Source organism: Staurois parvus, unplaced genomic scaffold, assembly GCF_062004578.1.
Source record: "Staurois parvus isolate SC_StPar_1 unplaced genomic scaffold, SC_StPar_1.0 ptg000048l, whole genome shotgun sequence".
NCBI classification, from domain to species: Eukaryota; Metazoa; Chordata; class Amphibia; order Anura; family Ranidae; genus Staurois; species Staurois parvus.
In genome coordinates, this window is record NW_028317844.1 from 3,541,207 (window position 1) to 3,565,337 (window position 24,131).

The window sequence follows — 24,131 nt, forward strand, 5'->3', positions numbered from 1 at the left end:
TGTCACCAAGCCATGTTTTTTAAGCTTCAAGACATGAGCACATCTGTTGTAATGATAACATTTTAAAAGAAATTAATACATTGGGGTTGGTTTACTAAAGGCAAATAGACTGTTCACCTTGCAAGTGCAGTTGCACTCTGCAAGTACAGTTGCTTCTGAGCTTAGCAAATGAGGAGAAGCTCTGCTGACTTCCACCATCCAATCATGTGAAAGCAAAAAAACGTTTTTTTTTTTTCATTTTCCTTGGAGGTGATTGGGTATTCTTTGTAAAGTGAAGCTTTAGCTCGACTACAAAGCTCTGGAAAAACTGCACTTGCAGAGTGTAACTGCACTTACAAAGTGCAGAGTCTATTTGCCTTTAGTAAAACAACCGCTTTATATCACATGATTCCGTGCAGAAAACTGGAAAACATGCTCTGTTATGGGTACTTGAAGACTGATTTGGAAAATACTCATTAGTGCCTTGTTTAATGAGTAATTACACTGAAAGTCAAGTGCAATTTACTTTTAGCAACCATATTTTAAGAAAACAAAATAAATATTTTTAAGTAAACTTAAAAATAAATAATGGGAATACACCTTATTATACTATGGAAAAAGCCGAACATTGATGACTATGTCAAACAATTTTATTCCACATGAGACACAGTAATGGTCCCCAACTAGAAAGGGCAGTTCCTAGGTAGAAACCATCGCTGTGTCTTTTAATGTGGAATAAAGCTGACATAGTGACGTCATTGGTGTTTGCTGCACTTCTTTCCCATAATGTAAACTGAAGGAAATAAGTATTTGATCCCCTGCTGATTTTGAATGTTTGCCCACTTCCAAAGAAATGATCAGTCTAAAAATCGAATGGTATGTGTATTGTAACATTGAGAGACAGAATAACAACAAAAAATTCAAAAGAAATGCATGTCTAACAAATTATGCACTGATTTGCATGTTCATGAGGGAAATAAGTATTTGATCCCCTTCACAAAACATGACTTAGTACTTGGTGGCAAATCCCTTGTTGGCAAGCACAGAGGTCAGACATTTTCTGTAGTTGGCCACCAGGTTTGCACACATCTCAGGAGGTATTTTGGCCCACTCCTCTTGGCAGATCTTCTCCAAGTCATTAAGGTTTGGTGGCTGACGTTTGGCAGCTCAAACTTTCAGCTCCCTCCACAGATTTTCAGTCAGACTTCAGATGGGCCTGGACATGTGCTTTCTTGAGCAGAGGGACCTTGCGGGCACTGCAGGATTTCAATCCTTGTCGGCGTAGTGTGTTACCAATTGTTTTCTTGGTGACTGTGGTCCCAGCTGCCTGGAGATCATTGACAAGATCCTCATGTGTAGTTCTGGGATGATTCCTCACTGTTCTCATGGTCATTGACACTCCACGAGGTGAGATCTTGCATGGTGCACCAGACCTAGGGAGACTGACAGTTGTTTTGTGTTTCTTCCATTTGCTAATGATTGCAACTGTTGTCACCCGCTCACCAATCTGCTTGGCGATAGTTTGGTAGCCCAGTTCAGCCTTGTGTAGGTCTACAATCTTGTCCCTGACATCCTTGGACAACTCTTTGGTCTTTGCCATGGTGGAGAGTTTGGAATCTGATTGTTTGATTGCTCCTGTGGACAGGTGTCTTTTATACAGGTAACAACATGAGATTAGCAGCACTCCATTTAACCTCCTTGGCGGTATTCCCGAGTGTAGCTCGGGGTAACATTTCAGTACCAAAAGCGGTAACCCCGAGCTACACTCGGGAATACCATGCAGCACTGCTCCGGCATGTGTTCTTCACTTACCTTACCCTGCGCTCCCACGATGTGTCCCCTGCAGCGTCCCCGGCCATCTCCTCCGGCCGATGCCGGCATCCGGCTTCTGTGTCCTGTCCCTGTGACGTCGGGACGTACGGGCGCCGCCGCCGGCGGCGGCGGGAAATTTAAAAATTTTAAAAAATGTCATTTTTTTTTTTTTTCATTTTACACAGTAAAACATTGCTGTTTCAACCTATTTCACATACATCTTGTCCCCACTGCTTTGTCCTGCGCCCTGCCTGCATTTTGTCTGTTCTTTCTGCCTGGAAACTGAGAAATGTCCATGGCGTCCAAAAAGTGTCCCTTTAGGTCAAAAGTGGTTTAGATCAGCTAGAGAACAGCGATAGTAAATCAGAACCACTTACAGAATTGAGTGATAATGATTCGTGGGGGAAATTCGTCATCAGAAACTGAAAACGATTTTGCGACTGAGCTCAGCAATGTGCTAACTTGGCGCTCTATTTCACATTTCAGTGTTTTTGGTTTGATTATATTATTGAATTAAATTTTTTATTATTTTTATATTATTTTTATGATTATTTATTAAATTATAATTTATGATTTTGTGTTTCAAATTTTATCATACCCGGGATGTTTACTAGACTCTTGTTCGGACAGATTTCAGTGAGTTTTTCCTAAAAATTACAGCCTACAATAAAAAAAATACATATTTCCATGCAAAAAAATGGTACCGCTTTCAGCACCAAAAATCTGAAATAATCATACCGCCAGGGAGGTTAAGAGACTGCTTCTAATCTCAGCGTGTTACCTGTATGAAAGACCCCTGGTAGCCAGAAATCCTGCTGAATGATAGAGGATCAAATACGTATTTCCCTCATGAACATGCAAATCAGTGTATAATTTGTTAGACATGCATTTCTTTTGAATTTTTTGTTGCTATTCTATCTCTCAGTGTTACAATATACTTACCATTCGATTGGTAGATTGATCATTTCTTTGTGAGTTGGCAAACATTCAAAATCAGCAGGGGATCAAATACTTATTTCCTTCACTGTATCTGGAGCACAGAGGGCTCCATTGGCCTGTTACCCAATCCCCAGGAGACTACAGGAGTTCATTAGCTTCAGAGCAGTGAAGACTTTCCTACACATTATTTGATATTTCCATTCATGATTTACATTGCAGTCAGTGTTGGCTCGTCTTGACAATTTGGGTCTGCGTCATGGAGCTGTGGTGATGAAACTCTACAACCCTGAAGAAGAGGAGTCAATAGAAGGACTGGATGGTGTAAGTCAAGGGTCTTTTAACTTTTTACACAAAGAGCCAGTTCACTGTCTCCTGCATCGGAAATCAGTGAAAGTAAAAAATACCCCTGTGGTGGTGGTCAGTGGGAGTAATAATTAGCTCTGTATTAGTGATCAGAGTGAATCATAAATTCCCCTGTATCAGGGGTCAGTGGGAGTAATAAATAAATAGTACTCCATAGTTGGTGAGAGGAATATGGGAATAGTGGGAGGAATAGTTTTTCATCATTGGTGTGAATAGGATTAGGAAAGTACACCTCCCCACCTAGAACTGGTGCTCAATTACACTTATTTTTATGTGGGCCCTATGCCCTGTGGTGTCCCTCATGATGACACCATGAACAGTGTTCCAGAGCCCAGGACTCAGTGACACTCTGCATTGAGTAGATTCCCTCCAGCTTTCAATAGACAATTCCTGCATTCAGGGCCTTCTGATTGCAGGTTCTGGTTTACATCAACCAACGGGCTATAGTTTGAGGTACTATAAATACAACGCCATTTCTTAAGTATCATAAAGATCAGTATGATAACCTTGTAGGGCATATGTAATCACAATGATTTTGTGATATCAAACATAAACTTAGAACTGATCTGAGGATATATTAGCATAGAGCTGTTGTCCTGTCAAATAAGGGTAGCCAAATTAATTTGTTATGACATATTACATAAAATTGGAAGCAGACACTGGGCTAGCACCAAATGAGGATAGAAGGATTGTACTTTTCAGCTGGCTTCAAAACTGACATCTTGCAAGGTCATGGGGTGGACATTTCGCAGTATAAACTGAAAACCATTGCTTTAATTTGCAGGATGAGCTTCTGCGGACAATTTCAGGTTACCATATAATTGCTCCAAGATATAGGTGGCGTAGAAGCAGATGGGGCACATTGTGTCCTGTGGCTTTGAAAGAAGGATACATAAAGAACGGGTTATCAGAATTTGCTGTTAGGTGAGTTGAAACTTAAAGAGTTTACAATGTTGCTTTATTTTCTTTTATTGCATCAACATTTCTACTGTATCTGTTTATTTTAGTTTTCTAGATAAAATGTATCTAATGTCCTCTGAGGAATCACTTAAAAAGTTCATGCAGAATCCTCGTCCATTCCTCCTACCTCCTATGCCTCTGCCTCCTTGCAAAGTTGCTGTCATGGGCCCAAAGTCTTCAGGGAAAACCACCATTTGTAATTTATTAGCCAAAAAATACTCAGGAAAGGTGAGTAAATATGATATCTAAATAAAAATAGAGATTTGTTTCTTTAGCAGTGCTAAGAATGTGGAGTATGCAAAACGTCTTGGAACACTTCTTTTACATATGTGAGCCCAGGGCATACTTAAAGTGTTACTAAACCCACAACAGTAAAATCAGTCTGTATATGCAGTAAAGCATATTTGATATACTCACTGTGGAATCTAATGGGTTAATCATCCATGTTGTGTTAAATGGATGTTTGATCCTGTCTTCTCTGATCCTCCCTTTCTTCCAGTGTCTCCTAACTTTCTCCTGATAGAACAGAGGCTTGGGGGCAAGCTGCATATGCTCAGTTTGGTGTGTATTGCTAGAGATTTTTTTTGTCTTTGGAGAGTGCATGTGATTAGCACAGGGCCAATCAGCACTGTCCAGACAGAGGTCAGGGGTCCTGCATCCTTCTACAAGAGAATGAAAACTCCTCCTACAAGCTGTAACCAGTGCTCTGCTGGACACTGATAGAAGTCACAAGACTGCTATATATTGCTGATGAGAAAAGGTATTTAGTAGTTTATATTTACTAAAATAATTGCAGTTCCATGTTCTGTGTACTGTGGGAGACCAAATATAGTGAATGCAGGGTCATGGGTTTAGTAACACTTTAAGGAGACCCTGTTGCCAAACTATTAATTTTAAAAAACATTCCCATTAAATTTTATGAGCATTGAATGTACCTTATAGATGTTGTTTATTTTTAAAAGCCTTCCTTGTGTGGACATTCAAAAACATTTGAGACAGCTAACATCATGTATGTGATGAGAAAAACCCCAGCAGACTCATAGCTGTCACTCAAAGGGACGCATATAGTATTTCCCTTTTCCCCTTCCATGGCACTTACAGTAAAGGTTATGGAGGAAGAGGAGGGGAAGGATGGAGAAGCTAGGACAGAACAGACAGTAATTAGATGTTACTATAAAAGGAGAGGGCTGTGACATGCAATCAGGCAGGGGATTTTGTTAGGGAATTGATGCTTCCTGGAGTAGTCAGATTTGCTAGCAAGTTCAAAGGCATATTGCAACTAAATAACATTAATTCATAGATGGGAAAAACACCTCAAATAAACATTTAAAATGCGTTCCTATTTTTCTTTGGTTTTAGCTGCAGTTTTTTACATTGGTGCTATTCAATACTTTACACTCGACAATCTGCTCCATTATGTTTATTCTGATTTTATAAGATATATATATATATATATGTACAGCACAGTAAGAGTGGTAGTTATCTTTAACAGAGTGGTTATATAAATAGAGAAATTGTACAACTGAGGAACCATGTCATTGCACAAGTAAAAAGAAAATTTAATTAGATACTGTTTATGTATATTTGTGTGTCTACTGTCTAGTATGACTGTCAGTTGGTCCTAAGGATACCTTCTCTGGTTTATAAGGGAATATGAACCATTTGGGAGTGGAATTTGAATCCATGTGGGATGAGAAAGAAAGAATTAAAGAAAAAAAAAAGAGGTTGGTTAATGCAGAGGGAGAGAAAAATAGGGGTGAAGGCACTCACTCTTCCAGAGAGTAGTTGTATATGTATTGGTGTGAAGCTCTTTAAGGCAGTGTTTCTCAAACTTTTTTCAGTTAAGGCACCCTTTAAAATGATGGACAGTTCCGAGGGAGGCACCCTCTAAAATTATGGACAGTCTTGAGGCACCCCATTCTCAAATGTAAAAACTATTCTAATAGTTTTATATAACGCAGCAGCATCCACACACATAGGACACTGAATGCTAGAGGTGATTTATTCTTCTAAATCAAATATACTTTTGCACACTGGTACTGACTGGTATTCCAATGTTTCTCTCAGTTCTTCTCCATCACTGAGCTAATGTGACCCCAGCACTGATGGAAAAGGGCAGGGGAGGGTCAAACAGGGATGCTGTGCAATCAACTGACATCCTGCTTATCAACTGATGGTGTCATTGGTTGTCAGGACGCAGATAGCTAGGAGGTTGTAATGGCACACAATGAAGACCTATGGCAGCCGAATCAGCCATTTGTATTCTATTGTTCACTCTAGTAAACCACTGGCTCATTGTTAGAGGGAAAGGTTGTTTCTACATACTTTGCTTTTGCTGGATTTAGCAAATGTCTTAAATGTTAGTTCTGGTATCTCTATCTAGACATGTCAGGGAGAGGAGGGGAATTATCTATGGCTTATTTTGTAGGGATATGTCAATAGGTTTTTTGATTATGATATTGACAGCTAACCAGGAAGATAGAACAGGGCATGTCTAAATAATATGTAGCACCGTGCCTCTTTCCTCATGACATCTCCAGTAGTTTGCACTTGTTTCTGGAAAGATTTTTAGCAAGATTGAGGTAGGTTTGCACCAACGTGTCACCAACTTAACATTTATTTCATAGTATTTGTTAGTTGCAGTGGGATCAATTCACTAAGAGATAAATACCGCATGAATTTTTTAGTCAAAATCACTAATGCGGTATTTATTTCAAAAGTAGTCAATTCACTAAAAAACATGCATTATTTACCAAATGCGTTACATATTTATGCATTATTTTTGGTGTTCTTTCACAATTTTTTTTATTACAGGCTAAGGCTGCATGTACACAGTAGCTGATAAACTCACGTTCAGGAGCTTTTCTGCGTTTTTTTCAGCAGCCCCTGAACTCTCCCTAATGAGTTCCTATGTGTTCATGTAGACTCTGTTGTTTACAGGCAGTTGAGTTTACAGCCGTTTTTTGAACGCACCAAACTTGCGTTCAGGAGTAGATTTTATCAGCGTTTCAAACGCCAAATGCTTGTAAATGTGTGTAAACCCAGCTAACCGCATTTATAAGCGTTTGCATTTGGAAATTTTTTTTAACTCTTCCATTTCCAGATGCTGTTTTAGAGCCTTTTTCCATCATGAAAAATGCATGCAAAGTGTTTTCCCAGTACTCAAATGGACCTGGTACACCATACGTTGAGGTTTGAAAGAAAATATGTTAGACACTGCTGCAATAATTTCTGCACAGAAATGAGCTGGAAGACGACCAAACACCACAAAAAAAAAAGACAGCTAATCTCAACAAATACTGCTCTCTCTACTTCTACTCTCTCTATTTCTCTCAAATAGTCTGAAATAGTTAATAATTTACCATTTTCCAGTGCATTCTGGGCATTTGGGAGGTTCTCCTGTGCTTATCTTTTAAAAACGCTTGCAAACGCTCATAAACGTGGCTAAACTCGTATATAAACGCGGTATGCAAATGCAGCAAAACTGACATTTTTTAACCTGCGTTTTCCTGCTGTCAATTTCCAGCGTTCAGAAGAATTCTCCAAACGCACTGTGTACATGAAGCCTAACACTGCACCAGAAAGCACACAGCAATTATATGAAACTATGAAAACATTCTAGTGTGCTTTCATCCACAAAATGATCTCCCTCTGATGAAAAGTTACAATTTTATTTTCATACCTGAGCTCAGAGGAGAACATTTTCACAGGGATACATTGTATACTTTTCACTTTCTGGCCAGTCCAGAGTTCCTCTAATTGTTATTTTGTACATTTCTAAACTACTGGCAGCAAAAGTTGATAAATAACTAATGTGCGTGTTTTTTAATGAATTGACTTTAATGATTTATCTAATTTTTTGCTGTATTTATCTCACTCTTTTAACAAATGTGCGGTATTTACCTCACATTTGATATTTTACTTTGATGAATTGACTCTTCTATTATCTCATGCGATATTTCTGAAAAATTAGTCACGTGACCTTTATATCGCATGCCGTAACCTTTAGTGAATTGGAAAATAACAAGATTGCGCACTCACCGACCGCACATTTAAAATGCGCCTGTGTATGATATATTCCAAAAGACCAGCCAGGTATACAGCTCCAGAGACCACACGAATCCTCCCTCTTCCACACTCTCATCCGCCTTGGGTGTAGCAATATCTCCAGATCCAAAGGTAGAAAGACAGAGATCCCCCTTTTTTGGTTCCAGACACCCCAAGAATGGAAGATGTATATCTGCACTCTCCAACAGGAGAGTCAAAGAAAAAGGGGAACGCCAATAGTGTGGTACTATCAAAACTTTATTGGAGCAATAATGCCTGGGTCATATGCACACACATATCCATACACCATAAGCCAATAACGGACAGGTAAGTATGAAAAGAAAATTGTACTAACCCGGCAATGGCATAAAAACAAAGACCACTAGACCTCCTCTTGGTCTCAGTGGTCTGGAAGTCACACTTGCTACTTGGCTCCTCCTGAGGCCTTTCGTGCAAAAAGCACTTCTTCAGAGGATGGACGCCACTCAGAGTGGCGTCCATCCTCTGAAGAAGTGCTTTTTGCACGAAAGGCCTCAGGAGGAGCCAAGTAGCAAGTGTGACTTCCAGACCACTGAGACCAAGAGGAGGTCTAGTGGTCTTTGTTTTTATGCCATTGCCGGGTTAGTACAATTTTCTTTTCATACTTACCTGTCCGTTATTGGCTTATGGTGTATGGATATGTGTGTGCATATGACCCAGGCATTATTGCTCCAATAAAGTTTTGATAGTACCACACTATTGGCGTTCCCCTTTTTCTTTGACTCTCCTGTTGGAGAGTGCAGATATACATCTTCCATTCTTGGGGTGTCTGGAACCAAAAAAGGGGGATCTCTGTCTTTCTACCTTTGGATCTGGAGATATTGCTACACCCAAGGCGGATGAGAGTGTGGAAGAGGGAGGATTCGTGTGGTCTCTGGAGCTGTATACCTGGCTGGTCTTTTGGAATATATCATACACAGGCGCATTTTAAATGTGCGGTCGGTGAGTGCGCAATCTTGTTATTTTCCAGTCACCTAATGAGGAGAAGACCTGCACATATTTGACTTTATTGTCATGAGAAAGACTTTTATATATTTTATATATCTTATTTTATTACATTTTCAGCGCTGCACTATATATATGTATAATGTCTCTACTATGAGGTTTAGTGATCCCTTGAAGTGTTCTAGCAGCTGGTTTTTCTGAGCGCTCGCTATATTCATTATTTAACCTTTAGTGAATTGACCCCCTTATGGCTAAAATATAAAATGTGTTATTTTCATTGGACTGTGAAAGGTATGTATGGAGCATTTTTCTACTTTTGGATAAAAGAGAACACTGGTAGGGATCTGTCTGTGAGGAGGAGCTGGTAGGCATAGGATAAAGTATCACTAAGACCTCTCGCACACGTAGCCATATAGGATCAATGTGTTTAAAATCTTTGGCGGGCTATGGCTGGATAGAGCTGAATGCTGTAGTGAGTGGTACCAGTGTAAGGCCGGCTATACATGGGTCGAAATTCGACCGATTTTTCGTCTGAAAATTGGACCTAAGAATGATCGGACGATTTTCGCTCTTAGTGGGTCAGTGGCACCAGCCAATTTTCATGGTTCCTCCCCTTTTCGGTGATCGGGCATTTGTGAAAAACTACTGATTTTCGACTCAATGATGGTCAAATCGTGTGATTGTTTTTCCGAAAAGAATATTCGCATGTTCCATGACCTGGAAGGAACAGAAGTTTTGTCTGTTATATGGAGTGAACTTTATGACTTGGTCGGTCGATTTTCAAAATCATTGATGGCACCATTGGATTACCGAGCGAACGACGTTTTCGATTTTCGGACGAAAAATCGTTCAGAATTCTAACAATGTATGGCCTGCATTAGGGGTTTTGTGCACTCAGTGATGAAGGTCTGAAACACAGAACACCTGCGATCTGGACCTTTGTCCCTGAACACACAGGGTCCCAAACACTAGTACCACGCATCGCAGTGCTCAGCCCCATCCAGCTGCAGCCTGCAACATTCTTTCACAAGCTCTTTCAGCAGGACTGGAGGCTGCACCTGTCCGTCCTGGGTGCACTAAAACATTGGGAGTGATGCAATGTGTGCCAGAGCATAAGAGGACTGTTCCCTTTGCAGATCTATTTTATTTTTAGTAGATGCCTAATAAATTTCTGCAATAACGTATGTAAGAAAGTGCATGGTTTTATTTTCCTCTGGTAACATTTTATAAGATTACATTCTGTAGAAAGCCTTTCCAGGTCTATTCAGTTTTAAATAAATGAAATGTTCTGCTCCAAATGTTCCCTTTTCTAGTCACCTTTTAAGGATTTTATTTGTGTAACCCAGGGAAATGTTGGAGTGACCTAAAATTAGTGACAATGAGCATGGGTAGAGGGGGTGGCAGGAATGTGAAAGTATTTGATGGCCATCTTTAAGGAAGAGGATGTTTTTTAAAGAATGAAAGTTCTGCTTCTGACATCCATAGGACTTTTGTAAGAGGGAAGGGGGATATGTTATGTTTCAGTACTATCCACTGTTTAATTTCTTTCTATCTACACCAGTAATAAGCCTGTCTAAGCATGTCACTTTATGATAAAATATTGGGTCTGAGAACCCATTCTACTTAACTTAGAAGGTAATATGATATTTTCACTGAGTCTGGGGGAGTCATTATTCCGTACATTTAGGAAATTCTGATTGGACCAGTTTACGAGGTAGGGAAGCAGCAACACTGGCAGTGTTTTGGATGTGGTCACTTACCGACCACAGCTGTTGTGATCTACCAGTGAGCCTAATTAATGTGAGAATATGTGCACGTGAAAGTAAGACACTGGCACATAAATGCAGTTTGTCAACTTCCTAAAATTCTGTTTTATTGAGGAACTAACCGTATCATTTATAGGGCTTATGATGCAGGCAAAGCATATACATTGATTGGGTGAAAAGTCCACTAGGTTTTTTTTGTGTATTCTTCCATCCGTGTTGATGTCTTCCAATCATTGTCCCCAAAAAGACTCATTCCCTTTTATGGGGGTTGTTTACATTAAAAGATACTTTTCTCCTAATGAGTCACCTAGGGTGCGACTCCGGATGAAGGCGCCATCTTAATTATCATTGTTCTGTCAACCTATATCTGATTGTTTACTTAAGAGAGTAAGGAATTTAAAGAGCAAGAAGCAGAAAGTAGTAAGACTATAAAATTGTCATTTTACTGATCATCTAATAGAACGTGGACTGTCTATCACAATCCACTACAGCAGTGTTTGTAGGAGGCAAAGTAACCTAGGGATGACACTTTGTGACTTGTGCGTTGGATGATGTACATACTGTAACAATTTAGAAGAACTCATAGTTCACTGATGTGACTTCAGTAAAATTAAATGATGAATGGCTTCTATAGGTGACTGTACTTCATAAATCTTTACTAGTGGTTTGCACTGCATATGCATGTGTGCATTGGACTGCTGTTGTATGTGGTGGTTATCAGCTCCAGTTCTATGCACCCCTATTCAAATCCTATACATGCATCAGCATGCAGACTGGTCCTGTTGTAAAGAATTATGGTACAGCAATGACGAGTACTACCATTATTCAGTGTTGTCTTTTCCTTTGTCACAAAATTACACAAGTGGAAGCAGAAGAATAGAATCCATTCTGGGGGCTCAGTTATTTTTCTGGTTTTATGTTCTTCTACACCATTCATATACTACTTGTTTCTACCATGTGCATTATACCTCAAAGCTCACAGGTCCTGACTCTCACATGGGTTGCAGAACCTGCCCAATAAACTATATGCTTGTGAATCTGACACAGGCTTATACACCGCTCAAAAAATTAAAGGAGCACTTTTTAATCACAGTATAGCATCAAGTCAATTCAACTCCTGGGATATTGGTCTGGTTGGTTAAGTCACAGAGGGGTTGTTAATTTCATTAACACCAAAGCAGCTGAAACTGATTAACAACAGGTGCACTAGATGGGCAACAATGAGACGACCCCCAAAACAGGAATAGTTTTACAGGTGGAGGCCACTGACATTTGTTTCCCTACTCATCTTTTCTGACTGCTTTTTACTAGTTTTGCATTTGGCTAGGGTCAGTGTCACTACTGATAGCATGAAGCGATATCTAGACCCTACAGAGGTTGCACAGGCAGTCCAACTCCTCCAGGATGGCACATAAATACATGCCATTGCCAGAAGGTTTGCTGGGTCTCCCAGCTCAGTCTCAAGAGCATGGAGGAGATTCCAGGAGACAGGCAGTTACTCTAGGAGAGCTGGACAGGGCCATAGAAGTTCCATAACCCATCAACAGGAGTGGTATCTGCTCCTTTGTGCAAGGAGGAACAGGATGAGCACTGCCAGAGCCCTACAAAATGACCTCCAGCAGGCCACTGGTGTGAATGTCTCTGACCAAACAATCAGAAACAGACTTCATGAGTGTGGCCTCAGGGCCCGACATCCTGTAGTGGGCCCTGTGCTCACTACCCAGCCAGTGCCATCTTTAAGGAGGGGCAAGAGTGGCAGTTGCCCTGAGACCAATCATTGTTGTGGGATCCAAAGCAGCTGCCACATACTTGCTAATGGTACTGATTTACGTTCCCTTGTTCCTTGGTCATTGTCCCGGGTTGTGTCCCGATATCTCAGTGTGATGTGCTGTCACTTATGCTGCCCAGCTCTGTCCTATTGCCATGTACAGATGACTCATGTGTGCAGATCATGTCAGCATTCACATGTAAATACCGGTGGCATTCATATGTAAATAGCGACAGCAAGGTGGCATTAATATGTATATTATGCCCCCACCTCCGAGGTTCCAGCTACCAAAACCTCTGCTGGTGGTCAGTGTAACTTTCCCCTTACATTGGTGGCCAGTGTAGACATATTGGTTGTTGGTGTAAATTCCCCCATCACATTAGTTGTCAGTGTAAATTCTTCATTACATTGGTGGTCAGTGCAAATTCCCCATCACATTGGTGGCCAGTGTACTGTTCCCTTTACATGGGTGGTAAGTGCAGAACTGCCCTTATACTGGTGGTCAGTGTAAATCCCCCTTACATTGGTCATCAGTTTTAATTCCCCCTAACATTGGTGGTTGGTGTAGAAATGTCACCTCCCATCCAGCACTGCCACTGATCCCATCCACCCCAAACACTGCCATTGATCCCATCCCCCCAAACACTGCCACTGATCCCATTCCTCCATCAGCATTGTCACTCATCCCATCCCCCCAGCACTGCCACTTATCCTTTCCTCCCCGCCACTGCCACTGATCCCATCCCCCCCACCACTGCCACTGATCACACCCTCCCCCCCACCACTGCCATTGATCCCAGGAGTCCTAGGAGTTTTCTCTCTATTGGTGGGTGCCCCCCCTAACCTTCTCAGTCCATGGTGTGCAGGCAGTGAGGATATGATGTGCTGTAACCTTCAGCAACCAATCAGTGAGACATAATTAAGTGTTGTAACCTCTAGCAGCCAATCAGCAAACAGAAATCCTGTGCTGTAACCTCTAGCAACTAATCAGTGAGCCGTAATGTGCGCTGTAGCCTCTAGCAACCAGTCAGTGAGCCGTAATTATATGCTGTAACTTCCGGCAATCAAATGCATTTGCTGCCTGATCTGCTGCAGTAAACTGATTTTGAGTTTAGCTGCTATTTATTGTATGCCTCAGAGCAGGTGGAGAGTGAAATTGCAAGGGGGGGGGGGGCAAGAAAATATTTGCCCAGGGTCCAATCAATATTAAAGATGGCCCTGTGCCCAGCACCATAGAGTTTGATTGGCACTTGCCATTGAACACCAGAATTGGCAGGTCCGCCACTGGCGCCGTGTGCTTTTCACAGATGAGAGCAGGTTCACCCTGAGCACATGTGACAGACATGAAAGGGTCCGAAGAAGCTGTGGAGAACGTTATGCTGCCTGTAACATTGTTCAGCATGATCATTTTGGTGGTGGGTCAGTGATGATCTGGGGAGGCATATCCATGGAGGGATGCACAGACCTCTACAGGCTAGACAATGGCACCCTGACTGCCATTAGGTATCAGAATTAAATCCTTGGAGCCATTGTCAGACCCTACGCTGGTGCAGTGGGTCCTGGGTTCCTCCTGGTGCACAACAAGCCCGACCTCAAGTGGCGAGTGTATGCAGGCAGTTCCTGGAGGATGAAGGAATTGATACCACTGAATGGCCCTCATGCTCGCCTGACCTAAATCCAATAGAACACCTCTGGGATATCATGTTTCAGTCAAACCGACACTGCCAGGTTGCACCTCAGACTGTCCAGGAGCTCAGTGATGCCCTGGTCCAGATCTGGAAGGAAGTACTCCAGGACACCGTCCGTCATCTCATTAGGAGCATGCCCCGATTTTGTCAGGCATGCATACAAGCATGTGGGGGCCATACAAACTACATTTTCAATTGCTGCAATGAAATGTCAACAAAATGGACTAGCCTGCTGCATCGTTTTTTCACTTTGATTTTCAGGATGTCTTTGAATTCAGTCCTCTGTAGGTTGATAATTTTCATTTCCATCAAACGATGGGGCATCCTTACATTCCTAACACATTACCCAGTCTATATCAGTATAGATATCCAGCATGATCATTTTCCCCATTGAGATCTGATGTGTTTTCCAAGTGTTCCTTTAATTCTTTTGAGCAGTGTATATTACATCTACCAAACCATGTGAATGTTGGTTGTTCCCAGCATTGTAAATCTTTCCAGACTGATTTAAGTAATGGGAGAAAATGTAATTCCATTAGATGTGTAAGGTCTGCTAAGATATGATTTCCCAAATATGTAATGACTTTAGGAGCTCATTTAAATAGGAATAGGGTTTCATCATATTCATCAGTGTCTTTGAGCTTTAAGAGTCGCTGATTTTGTAGTTTGATAGTTGGCCAAAGTCTCTGATTTCCTTTAGGAGATTTGGAATAGTTAACCACGTAGAAGAGTAAGTCACCTGCATATGCAGTGACTTCATTATATTTATTTTTATTAACCCAAACATACATCTTCTAGGTCTTTGACATGTCTGTGCTTATTTTACCACATCTCGAGGAAGCAAAACAAGGTGCTTATGCAAAAGCCTATGAAGAAGCCACTGAGAAAGCTATAGAAGCTGTGAAATTAAAGCTGCAACAAGAGAAACTGTTGAAAGAACAAGGTATGTGCATTGGAATTACTCATGTGATCCATAGGATATCACTGTACTTCTGAAAGGGGTTTACATTTATTCTTCCCTGGAATTGCCACTTTATTTATATGGAGGATACTGGAGGTGTTCTGTATATTTTACAGCGTGTAGCAGAACCATCTATAGACAACAAGAATCTAGGATGCTTAAGGCCTCTTGTACACTGGATTAAACACGCCATGTTTTTTACTGATTTGAAATTAGATGCATTGTTGACTATGGAACAATGCACACAGCTGAGTAAAGAACAGTAATACAGCGATGAGTACAGAGCTGTAAAACAAAAATATAATATTTTACATTTGAGTGCAAAGACATACGCACATACAGGTGTTTATGCCGTTTACGTGAGTATAAATGAGCATATTACAATACTGGCAATGAAGAAGAATTTTACTTGTCTATACACTTACGCACCTTTACATGTCTATACACATATTCACACAAGGTCTTTACAGAACATTCACTATCGTTGTCTTTGATCCTTAAAGAACCACTTTTATAAAAAATTATGAATTGACTCAACTTTATGTAGTTCATGTACTGCATGTAATGACGGTATTCATTATATGAATTTATTTCTTTTTTATTTCATTTACCTTTATTTATATCTAATTCCACATTGACTTGTAGAAAAAGCTATCCAACAAATTGCCAGTGACAGCGCAGTTTGGAACAAAGAGGAACACTGAGAGGGATGCTTACTATGGTCACCTTTTATTCCCATGATTTAAATCTTGTTTTTATACAAAAACTGTTCATCTGCTAAAACATACCTAGCAGTATTATAATTTGTCTTAACAGCTTGATCTGCACGTAAGTGTATGTAAAAAAATTAAAAAAAAAGTCAGGTGAAATAAACAAAAAATACACTTAAAGTGACACTAAAGTCTGGTTTAAAAAAATTCTATTGAAGTTTGTATTCTTATCTCACAAATGTATCTTCTGTTACTCTCAGTCTCCTCCAAATGCCTTTCTTTTTTGGTGCTGTGATCCAACTTCCTGTTAGAGGGTGACTACTTTCCTACATACATTGGGGCCATGAAGAATGAATGTAGCTCCCGAGATAGACTAGGGATTATGGAATATGAGATTTGCAGTGTGCAAAGAGCAATACACATGACTGCAACTAACATTCACTGGGCATTCCAAACTAATGGAACTGAGGATGAAAAGGAGAGATTTTGGAGGTCATGGAGGACAGTATACGAAGGGAGAAAAACACAGTGAGGCAATTTCATGAAAAAGGACATTATTTATAAGAATAAGAATATTGTTTAGTGTCACTATAATACCATCATTATATGTACCTGTATTTAGCACACACAATTTCAGTATACTTTTTGTGATAGTGGTCCTTTAAATTAAATGAATCAAAATCATCCTACTGCCAATGCTCGTTGCTGGAGAGGATGTGGTCACCGTGGTACCTTTCTTCATCTCTGGTGGACTTGCCCCAAAATTGTGCCCTTTTGGGATACAATTATCCCATGGATTCTGAAATTGATGTTGAGTCAATTGGAGTAGTCTCCCCTTTGTCTCCTATTTCATGTGACTTCAACCTCTATGAAGGCTTTTAAGCGTAGTGTTACTCCCCACCTTTTTAACGCAGCTAGATCTTTGATCCCTAGGTTTTGTAAACAATCTTTGTGTCCCACGCTTTCTGATTGGAAATGGGAGGTAGATAAGATCATGGAAGCGGAGCGCTGGGTACACCTGGTTAGAGTTCAAGGGGAGTAATTTCAAGATATCTGGCAAGGGTGGATGTACTACTCCTCTGAGATACCAGCTGCACGAGTTATTTTGGGTAGATTGGACTTTTAGTGCTCTCCGACCGTGTCGCTATGTACACCTGAGTAATATGTGTTATTGTTTGTGTAATACTACTGCTACAGACTTGGTTTACTGGATGTTGTTTTTTTGTTTTTTTTTCCTTTCTCTTCTTCCCTTTTTTCTTTTGTTCTTTTCTTTTTTCTTTTTGTTTGAAATATTGGAGTCACTAATTACCATTGATATTCAAACTATGTATGATTTAGGTCAAGAAGTTCGTTTGCCTATGTTGTTATACATTTTATTGCTGTTTTCTTGACTGACTGGTATGGATTTGCCAACAATATTGCCTACTTTTTATCACTAGAAAATGTTACTAAAGATTTATTACAAAAAAAAAGATTTAAAATCAAACCTCTTGTCATTAAAACAAAGCAATTACTAATTGATGGTAAATATTCTAAAATACTGATATATTGAAGAGTCTAGATTTCTAAGTTCAGTAACTCTTATGCTTATATTCACTGACTATTGTGTTGTACAGGGTGACTCAGCAATCATACTTTCTTTATTAATCCACCCGCTGAAAACAGCAAGAGATTGTTTTATGGCTATTTTTAAGAACCCTACAAAAGTACAGTATATGAGTATGTAGCCATACAGCTTGAAAGAAAATCTTTAAATGCAGCACATTACAAGATTTCTTGGAGAGAGAAAATTAATAGCACACATTCTAGCTAATGCTGGTGGAATTGTTCGGTGATGAATATTAGTTTACTGCAAAAAAAAAAAAGGTTGTTAATATTTTGTGTGCTACAGACACACTTTAGATGGCAATAAAATATAGTCCTTGTTGTAATGTATTTCCTCCAGCTAATATTAATAAAGAAAGTCTAGACTACAGCCAATATATGTAAATGTTCTTTCTTTACAATCACTAATTTAATATAGACAACTTTCTCCAGAATCTTTACCTAAGGTGTACAATAACCATAATTTGGCTTGCGTAATACAATTTACAAACCAGGCCTTCCAAATGCTATAAAACACTATGAATACATTAGTCTGGTAAATCTATTGAAATAGCCAGTGGCTAACATGGTACAACATTCTGCTGTTACTAATAAAATAACACTTGATATTTATTGACTCGTATCATAGCAATGGCAGAGGCCCACAAAGACATAGACGTAGACGTAGGAGCAGATGATATTTCTTCAGCTCGGACAGATGAAGAGCACAGTGTAAAAGGTAAGTCATCTGTGTAAACATAAACAAGATTTTTTTGACATTTTTGTCAATAAAGATACATTCCACGAAAAACTGAACAATTCGCACAATGTGAATCCGAGCGTCAACAATCTACTGATTCCTGTGGCTGGAAAAGAGAGTGGTGTTACCAAGCCTGTACAGTGCAATGACAGGCTGTTGGTGGCTGCAGCTATCTATGTTTGTTTGCACAGCCAGTGATTACCTGTGGTGGTCGCGGCTGGACACACACATCCAGCTCCGAATACTGCAAGTAATCAGCTGCAACACTTTGGACACAGCTGTTGATTTCAGCCGCAGGAATCAGTAGATTCATGCTGCTGGGATTTGCACCATGGCTAATCACCCATGCGAATGCGGCTTAAGTCTTGAGATTTAGACATGGAACACAGACTACCTACAGCAGTGGTCTCCAAACTGTGGCCGGATGTGGCCCTTTGCTTGGTTTTATCTAGCCCTTGGGGCACTATTCCATCTACTGACTCCAACATTGGGACATCATTCCTGCCACTGACACCAACAATGGGGCACAAATCCTCCCATTTACACTGATGATAGTATACAATTCCACCCAATATCACCAACAATGGGATACTATTTCTCCCAATGACATCAATGATGTAGCACTATTTCTCTCACTGACACCTACAATGGGGCACAATTTCTTCTAAACACTCAAGCAATAGAGCACACCTCCTTCCTCTGATACCAGCGGTTGGGCACTATTCATTCCACTGACACCTACAGTAGAGAACAATTCCTCTCACTGACACCAGTGCTGAGATCCAATTCCTTCCAATGACACCAACCATGGGGCACCATTCCTCCAATTAACACCAATGGTGGGGCACTGTTCTTCCCACTGACACCAATGACAAGTAATTATTCCACCCACTGACACCAGTGATGGGGCACAATTCCTCCCACTGACACCAGTGATGGGGCACTATTCCTCCCACTGGCACCAACAATGAACCACATTTCCTCCTACTGATACCAGTGATGAGAAACTATTCCTTCCACTGACACCAAAGATGGGGTACCTCCCCTAATTTAAAAGATCAGGCGTTTTTTACCCCCCAGTGAAGCCAGAACATTTTCTGCTCTGACTTCCCACAGTCCGGTCCCCCTAAAATCTGAAAGACCACAACCTGGCCCTTTGTTTAGAAAGTTTGGAGACCCCTGACCTACAGGATCATTTAGTTTTTCATCCAGGCATTGCTGAACTGCATCTGTCTACTCCATTGCGTTTGTCTGTAATCTTGTGATCTTGCAGTTGTTTGTGATGCTGGAACACTCATTACTAACTCCCATACACAGAAAGCCTGATGTAAAAAATAGCAGTACTAAGAAGTTTCTCACAGCCACCAATCAGAATTCCATTTGCATTGGAAGTATGAATGTCATTGGGTTTACAGGACGAAAATAATAGAGAGAAAGTTACACAACACAGCCATCAAGAAGTAGATTCCTACTGCCCTCCCACTGATCCTGTATGGAGATGTATGTGGTGATTAGTATTGCAGTAATACATGATTTATGCACAGCACCTTATTATATAAAGGGAGACAGTACAGTGACGATACAATTCAATACAGGAGGGCTAGGACGGCCTGGCTTGTGAGAACTTCCAATCTAATAGGGATGGGCAACTGATACAAAAGGCAATAAGTGTGAGAGGGATGAGCTGATAGAAAAAATTAAAAGTTCAATTTTTAAGTGGTGGTGGGAAAGGCTTCCCTGAAGAGATGAATTTTCAGGTGAACAGAGTAGAAGATAACCAAACAGATTTGGGTATGGAGTTCCAGAAGATGTGAGAAGCTTTGGAGAAATTCTGGAGGTGAGCATGGGAGGATGAGACAAGGGAGCTAGATAACAGAAGGTCTTGGTAGGAGCAGAGAAGATGGTTTGGGTGAAATAATAAGACAGGTTAGGTGGTGTAAGGTGGAGCAGAGTTGTGGATGGCTTTGTATGTTGTTGTTAGTATTTTGAATTTTATTTGTTGGTCAATCAGAATCCAGTGGGGGGATTGGCAGAGAGGGGTGGCTGGCACTGAGCAGTTAATAAGTTAGATGAGTCTGGCAGTAGCATTCACAATAGACTGAAGAGGGGATGGCCTGTGTAGAGATAGGCCTTTAAGGAGGGATTTACAATAATCAATGTGAGATAACAAGGGAGTGAATGAGTAGCTTGGTGGTTTAATTGGTTAAGAAGGGGTACATTTTGGAAATGTTATGACATTGTTTGTAATTAGGGCTGAAATAACAGGTCAGATGGCAGGATTACACCTAGCACTCTGGCATGAGGGGGTGGACTATTGCATTATTGATCTTGATGGAAAAGTCAGGGAGGAGGGCATAGGCTGGGGAGGGGGTTGTGTTATGAGTTCAGTTTTAGAACGTTTAAAGCTGGCCATACACAGGTTAAATTTTTAAAGAATTTTCTTTCACAAATTGGAAATTTTGTGCATTTTGCAATCTGATGGTGCCACCATGATTTTCAACCAATGAAGCCTTCAATTTCACCTCATGTTGTTACAGAAAAACAAAAAAAGAATTTGTGGCTGGGAATATTCTTTTCTAATTCACAGCTCATGTGCATTTATTTTTTGATTATATTTCTTGCATGATTCTCCCATCATTGATTAGAAATTCGTTTTTTTAAAAAACATTTCCAACTTGCACTCAAATTAGATGGCTGCATGAAAATTGACTGTTACTGCAGGGCTCTATTAGTGAGAAATTCTAATGAAAATTCTTAATTACGATTTTCGAAAGAAAATTCTTTCAGAATTTGACCCGTGTTTGGCTGGCTTTAGTGTGAGGAAGTGGTGTGACATCCATACTGATATGTCAGTTAGTAACTGAACACCGAAGGGGTGAGGTGAGGAGTAGAGAGATATGGATATTATCAGCGTAGAGATGATATTGGAAGTCATGGGAGGTTATTGAGTAACCAAGGGAGAAGGTGTAGATAGAGAAGAGAAAGGGTCCCATGATAGAGCCTTGGGGGACCCCTACAGAAAGAGAAAGTGGAGAATAGAAGACACAGTTGTAGGCAACACTGAATGCTGTGATAGAAGGGGAACCAGGAAAGAGCAAAGAATTGAAGGTCAAGGGAGTGGAGGTTTTTGAGGAGGAGCTGGAGGTCATTATTAACAAAGACAGCAGAGGGAGCTGCTAGTAGAGTATGGAGTAATGGCCTTGGTTTTAGCAGTTGGTAAACCATCACTGAGTTTTAGTAGGGCAGATTCTGTGCAGTGCTGGGAATGAAAGCCAAAGTGGAAGGGGTTAAGAAGGTTGTTGCCAGTGAGGTAGCAGTTCAGACAGTGGCAAACCAAGCATGCTATAGAAGGTTAGAGGAAAAAGAAGCAAGGAGATGGGTCCAAAGTTGTTTAGCCTTGTGGGGTCCAGTGAGGTATGCAGGTATTACATAGATTTCAGGATAAAGCAACCCCGTTGCATGGATAGAATATTACAGGCAGAAGAACACTGTAAAAGAATTGTTGAATACATAGTTTTCCAGCATTCAGTAAGTCAAATTCTTTCTTTGTTGAAGAGTTACATGCACTGCTGCTATCCAACACTTCTGAGTGTTTTGGATGCCTTGTAGTTCCTTCCACCAGACACTGCTGGGGTTAATTTACTAAAGGCAAATTGGATCTTCACTTTTCAAGGTAATTTGGACTTGTCAATCAGCCCTAGAGCTAAGTAAATGTGGTGAGGTTTCACTTTCCAAAGAATAACCATGCAAGGAAATAGAAAAAATATAATTTTTGCTTGCAAATGTTTGGATGATGGATGTCAGCTCATTAGCTAAGCTGTGGAAAAATTCCCTTAGAAAGTTCAACTTCTCTTGCCAAGTGAACAGCCTAATTGCCTTTATTAAATCAACCTCCATGTATCTATAGGACACAGTAGTGACGCAGCAGTCAGCAGGTGAAACCATAGAATGTAGTGGAGAATTTGATATCTGACAAACCCAGAAATGGAAATATAACTATTCCACATTTCCTTTGACATGACTGTTCTGCCTAAAAGGTTTTATTCATGCAACAGGGTTGCTTAAAGGTAGCCTGTGTATGTACTGGATAGTATTAGTAGTTCCCTAAATGTCTTCACTTGTTGGTTTGCTCTTTAGAAGATGAAAAACACACATGTGCACATATTATCTCATGTTCATCTGTTTGTCTAACATAGACTAGTTCTTTTGTCCATATTACGTTTTTCACTGCTGCCTTCTATGGTAGCCAATCTTCATACTGTATACATGTGTAAATGATAATTGGAATTGTTACTAAACCCACAACAGTAAAATCAGTCTGTATATGCAATAAAGCATGCTTTTTATACTCACTGTGGAACCTAAGGGGTTATTCCTCTGCATTGTGTAAAAAGGCTGTATGATCCTGTCTTTTCTGTTCCTCCTCTTCTTCTACGGTCCCCAATCCATCTGCTGATAGTACAGAGTTTTGTGAGTCACTCTCTACATGCTCAGTTTAGTGTATATTGCTAGAGAGTTTTCTTTTCTTTGGGAAGCTGCATGTGATCAGCACAGGGCCAATCAGCGCTGTCCAGATAGAGGGTCAGGGGTTATTTAGCCTCATAGGATAGTCAAAGGAAAATGAAAACTCCTCCTACAAGCTTTAACCAGTGCTCAGCTGGACACTGATAGAAGTCACAAGACTGCTGATGAGAAAAGGTATTTAGCAGTTTATATTTACTAAAATAATTGCATCTTAATGTTCTGTGTACTGTGGGAGACCATATAAAGTGAATGCAGGGGGGTCCTGGGTTCAGTGACACTTTAAATAAAAAATGTCAAGTTTGGCACCTGGCTGTCCTATACAGGATTGGGTTTATGTACCTTTAGCTTGCTAAAATGTAACATTATCAATATTATATATGCTATGCCTTTCAAACAGAAAACTTGGAGGAATCTGGTACAACGGAAGATGACTCAGCCCAAAAGCAGGAAATAATAGAGAATGTGGAGGAGCAAAGTATCATTCAACAAGATGGTAATTTAGTAATTTCAGTTACAATTAAAGATGACTAATTATTAAATAATACTGCGTGATTTAGTGTGCAATTGCCTATTTAATTAGGAACTGAGATGTTGTTGAGGAACCTTCTTATTCCTAGTATGGGTTAGTAAGCCCGGTTTTCATTTTGAAGTTCTTGTTCGCTCAAGATTATTCATATCAAGTGACCAAACATCTTCTTCACCACTGTGAACACTTTTGCTAATCAAAGGGAGACTTTGATATATATATTGTGTATATATATACAGTCAGGTCCATAAATATTGGGACATCGACACAATTCTAACATTTTTGGCTCTACACAGCACCACAATGGATTTGAAATGAAACGAACAAGATGTGCTTTAACTGCAGACTGTCAGCTTTAATTTGAGGGTATTTACATCCAAATCAGGGAACGGTGTAAGAATTACAACAGTTTGTATATGTGCCTCCCACTTGTTAAGGGACCAAAAGTAATGGGACAGAATAATAATCATAAATCAAACTTTCACTTTTTAATACTTGGTTGCAAATCCTTTGCAGTCAATTACAGCCTGAAGTCTGGAACGCATAGACATCACCCAACGCTGGGTTTCATTCCTGGTGATGCTCTGCCAGGCCTCTACTGTAACTGTCTTCAGTTCCTGCTTGTTCTAGGGGCATTTTCCCTTCAGTTTTGTCTTCAGCAAGTGAAATGCATGCTCAATCGGATTCAGGTCAGGTGATTGACTTGGCCATTGCATAACATTCCACTTCTTTCCCTTAAAAAACTCTTTGGTTGCTTTTG

General features: G+C 40.3%; 1 protein-coding gene across 1 annotated transcript in view; it reads left to right on the forward strand.

The window, feature by feature from the left end:
• AK9 (adenylate kinase 9) overlaps positions 1-24,131 on the forward strand; it is a 125,328-nt gene that overhangs the window by 33,725 nt on the left and 67,472 nt on the right. The window contains exons 10-15 of the mRNA XM_089664724.1: positions 2,950-3,051; positions 3,878-4,017; positions 4,101-4,281; positions 15,105-15,249; positions 18,211-18,300; positions 23,243-23,338. Of these exons, the coding sequence (XP_089520850.1) occupies positions 2,950-3,051; positions 3,878-4,017; positions 4,101-4,281; positions 15,105-15,249; positions 18,211-18,300; positions 23,243-23,338 (754 nt within the window). The remainder of the gene's footprint in view (positions 1-2,949; positions 3,052-3,877; positions 4,018-4,100; positions 4,282-15,104; positions 15,250-18,210; positions 18,301-23,242; positions 23,339-24,131) is intronic.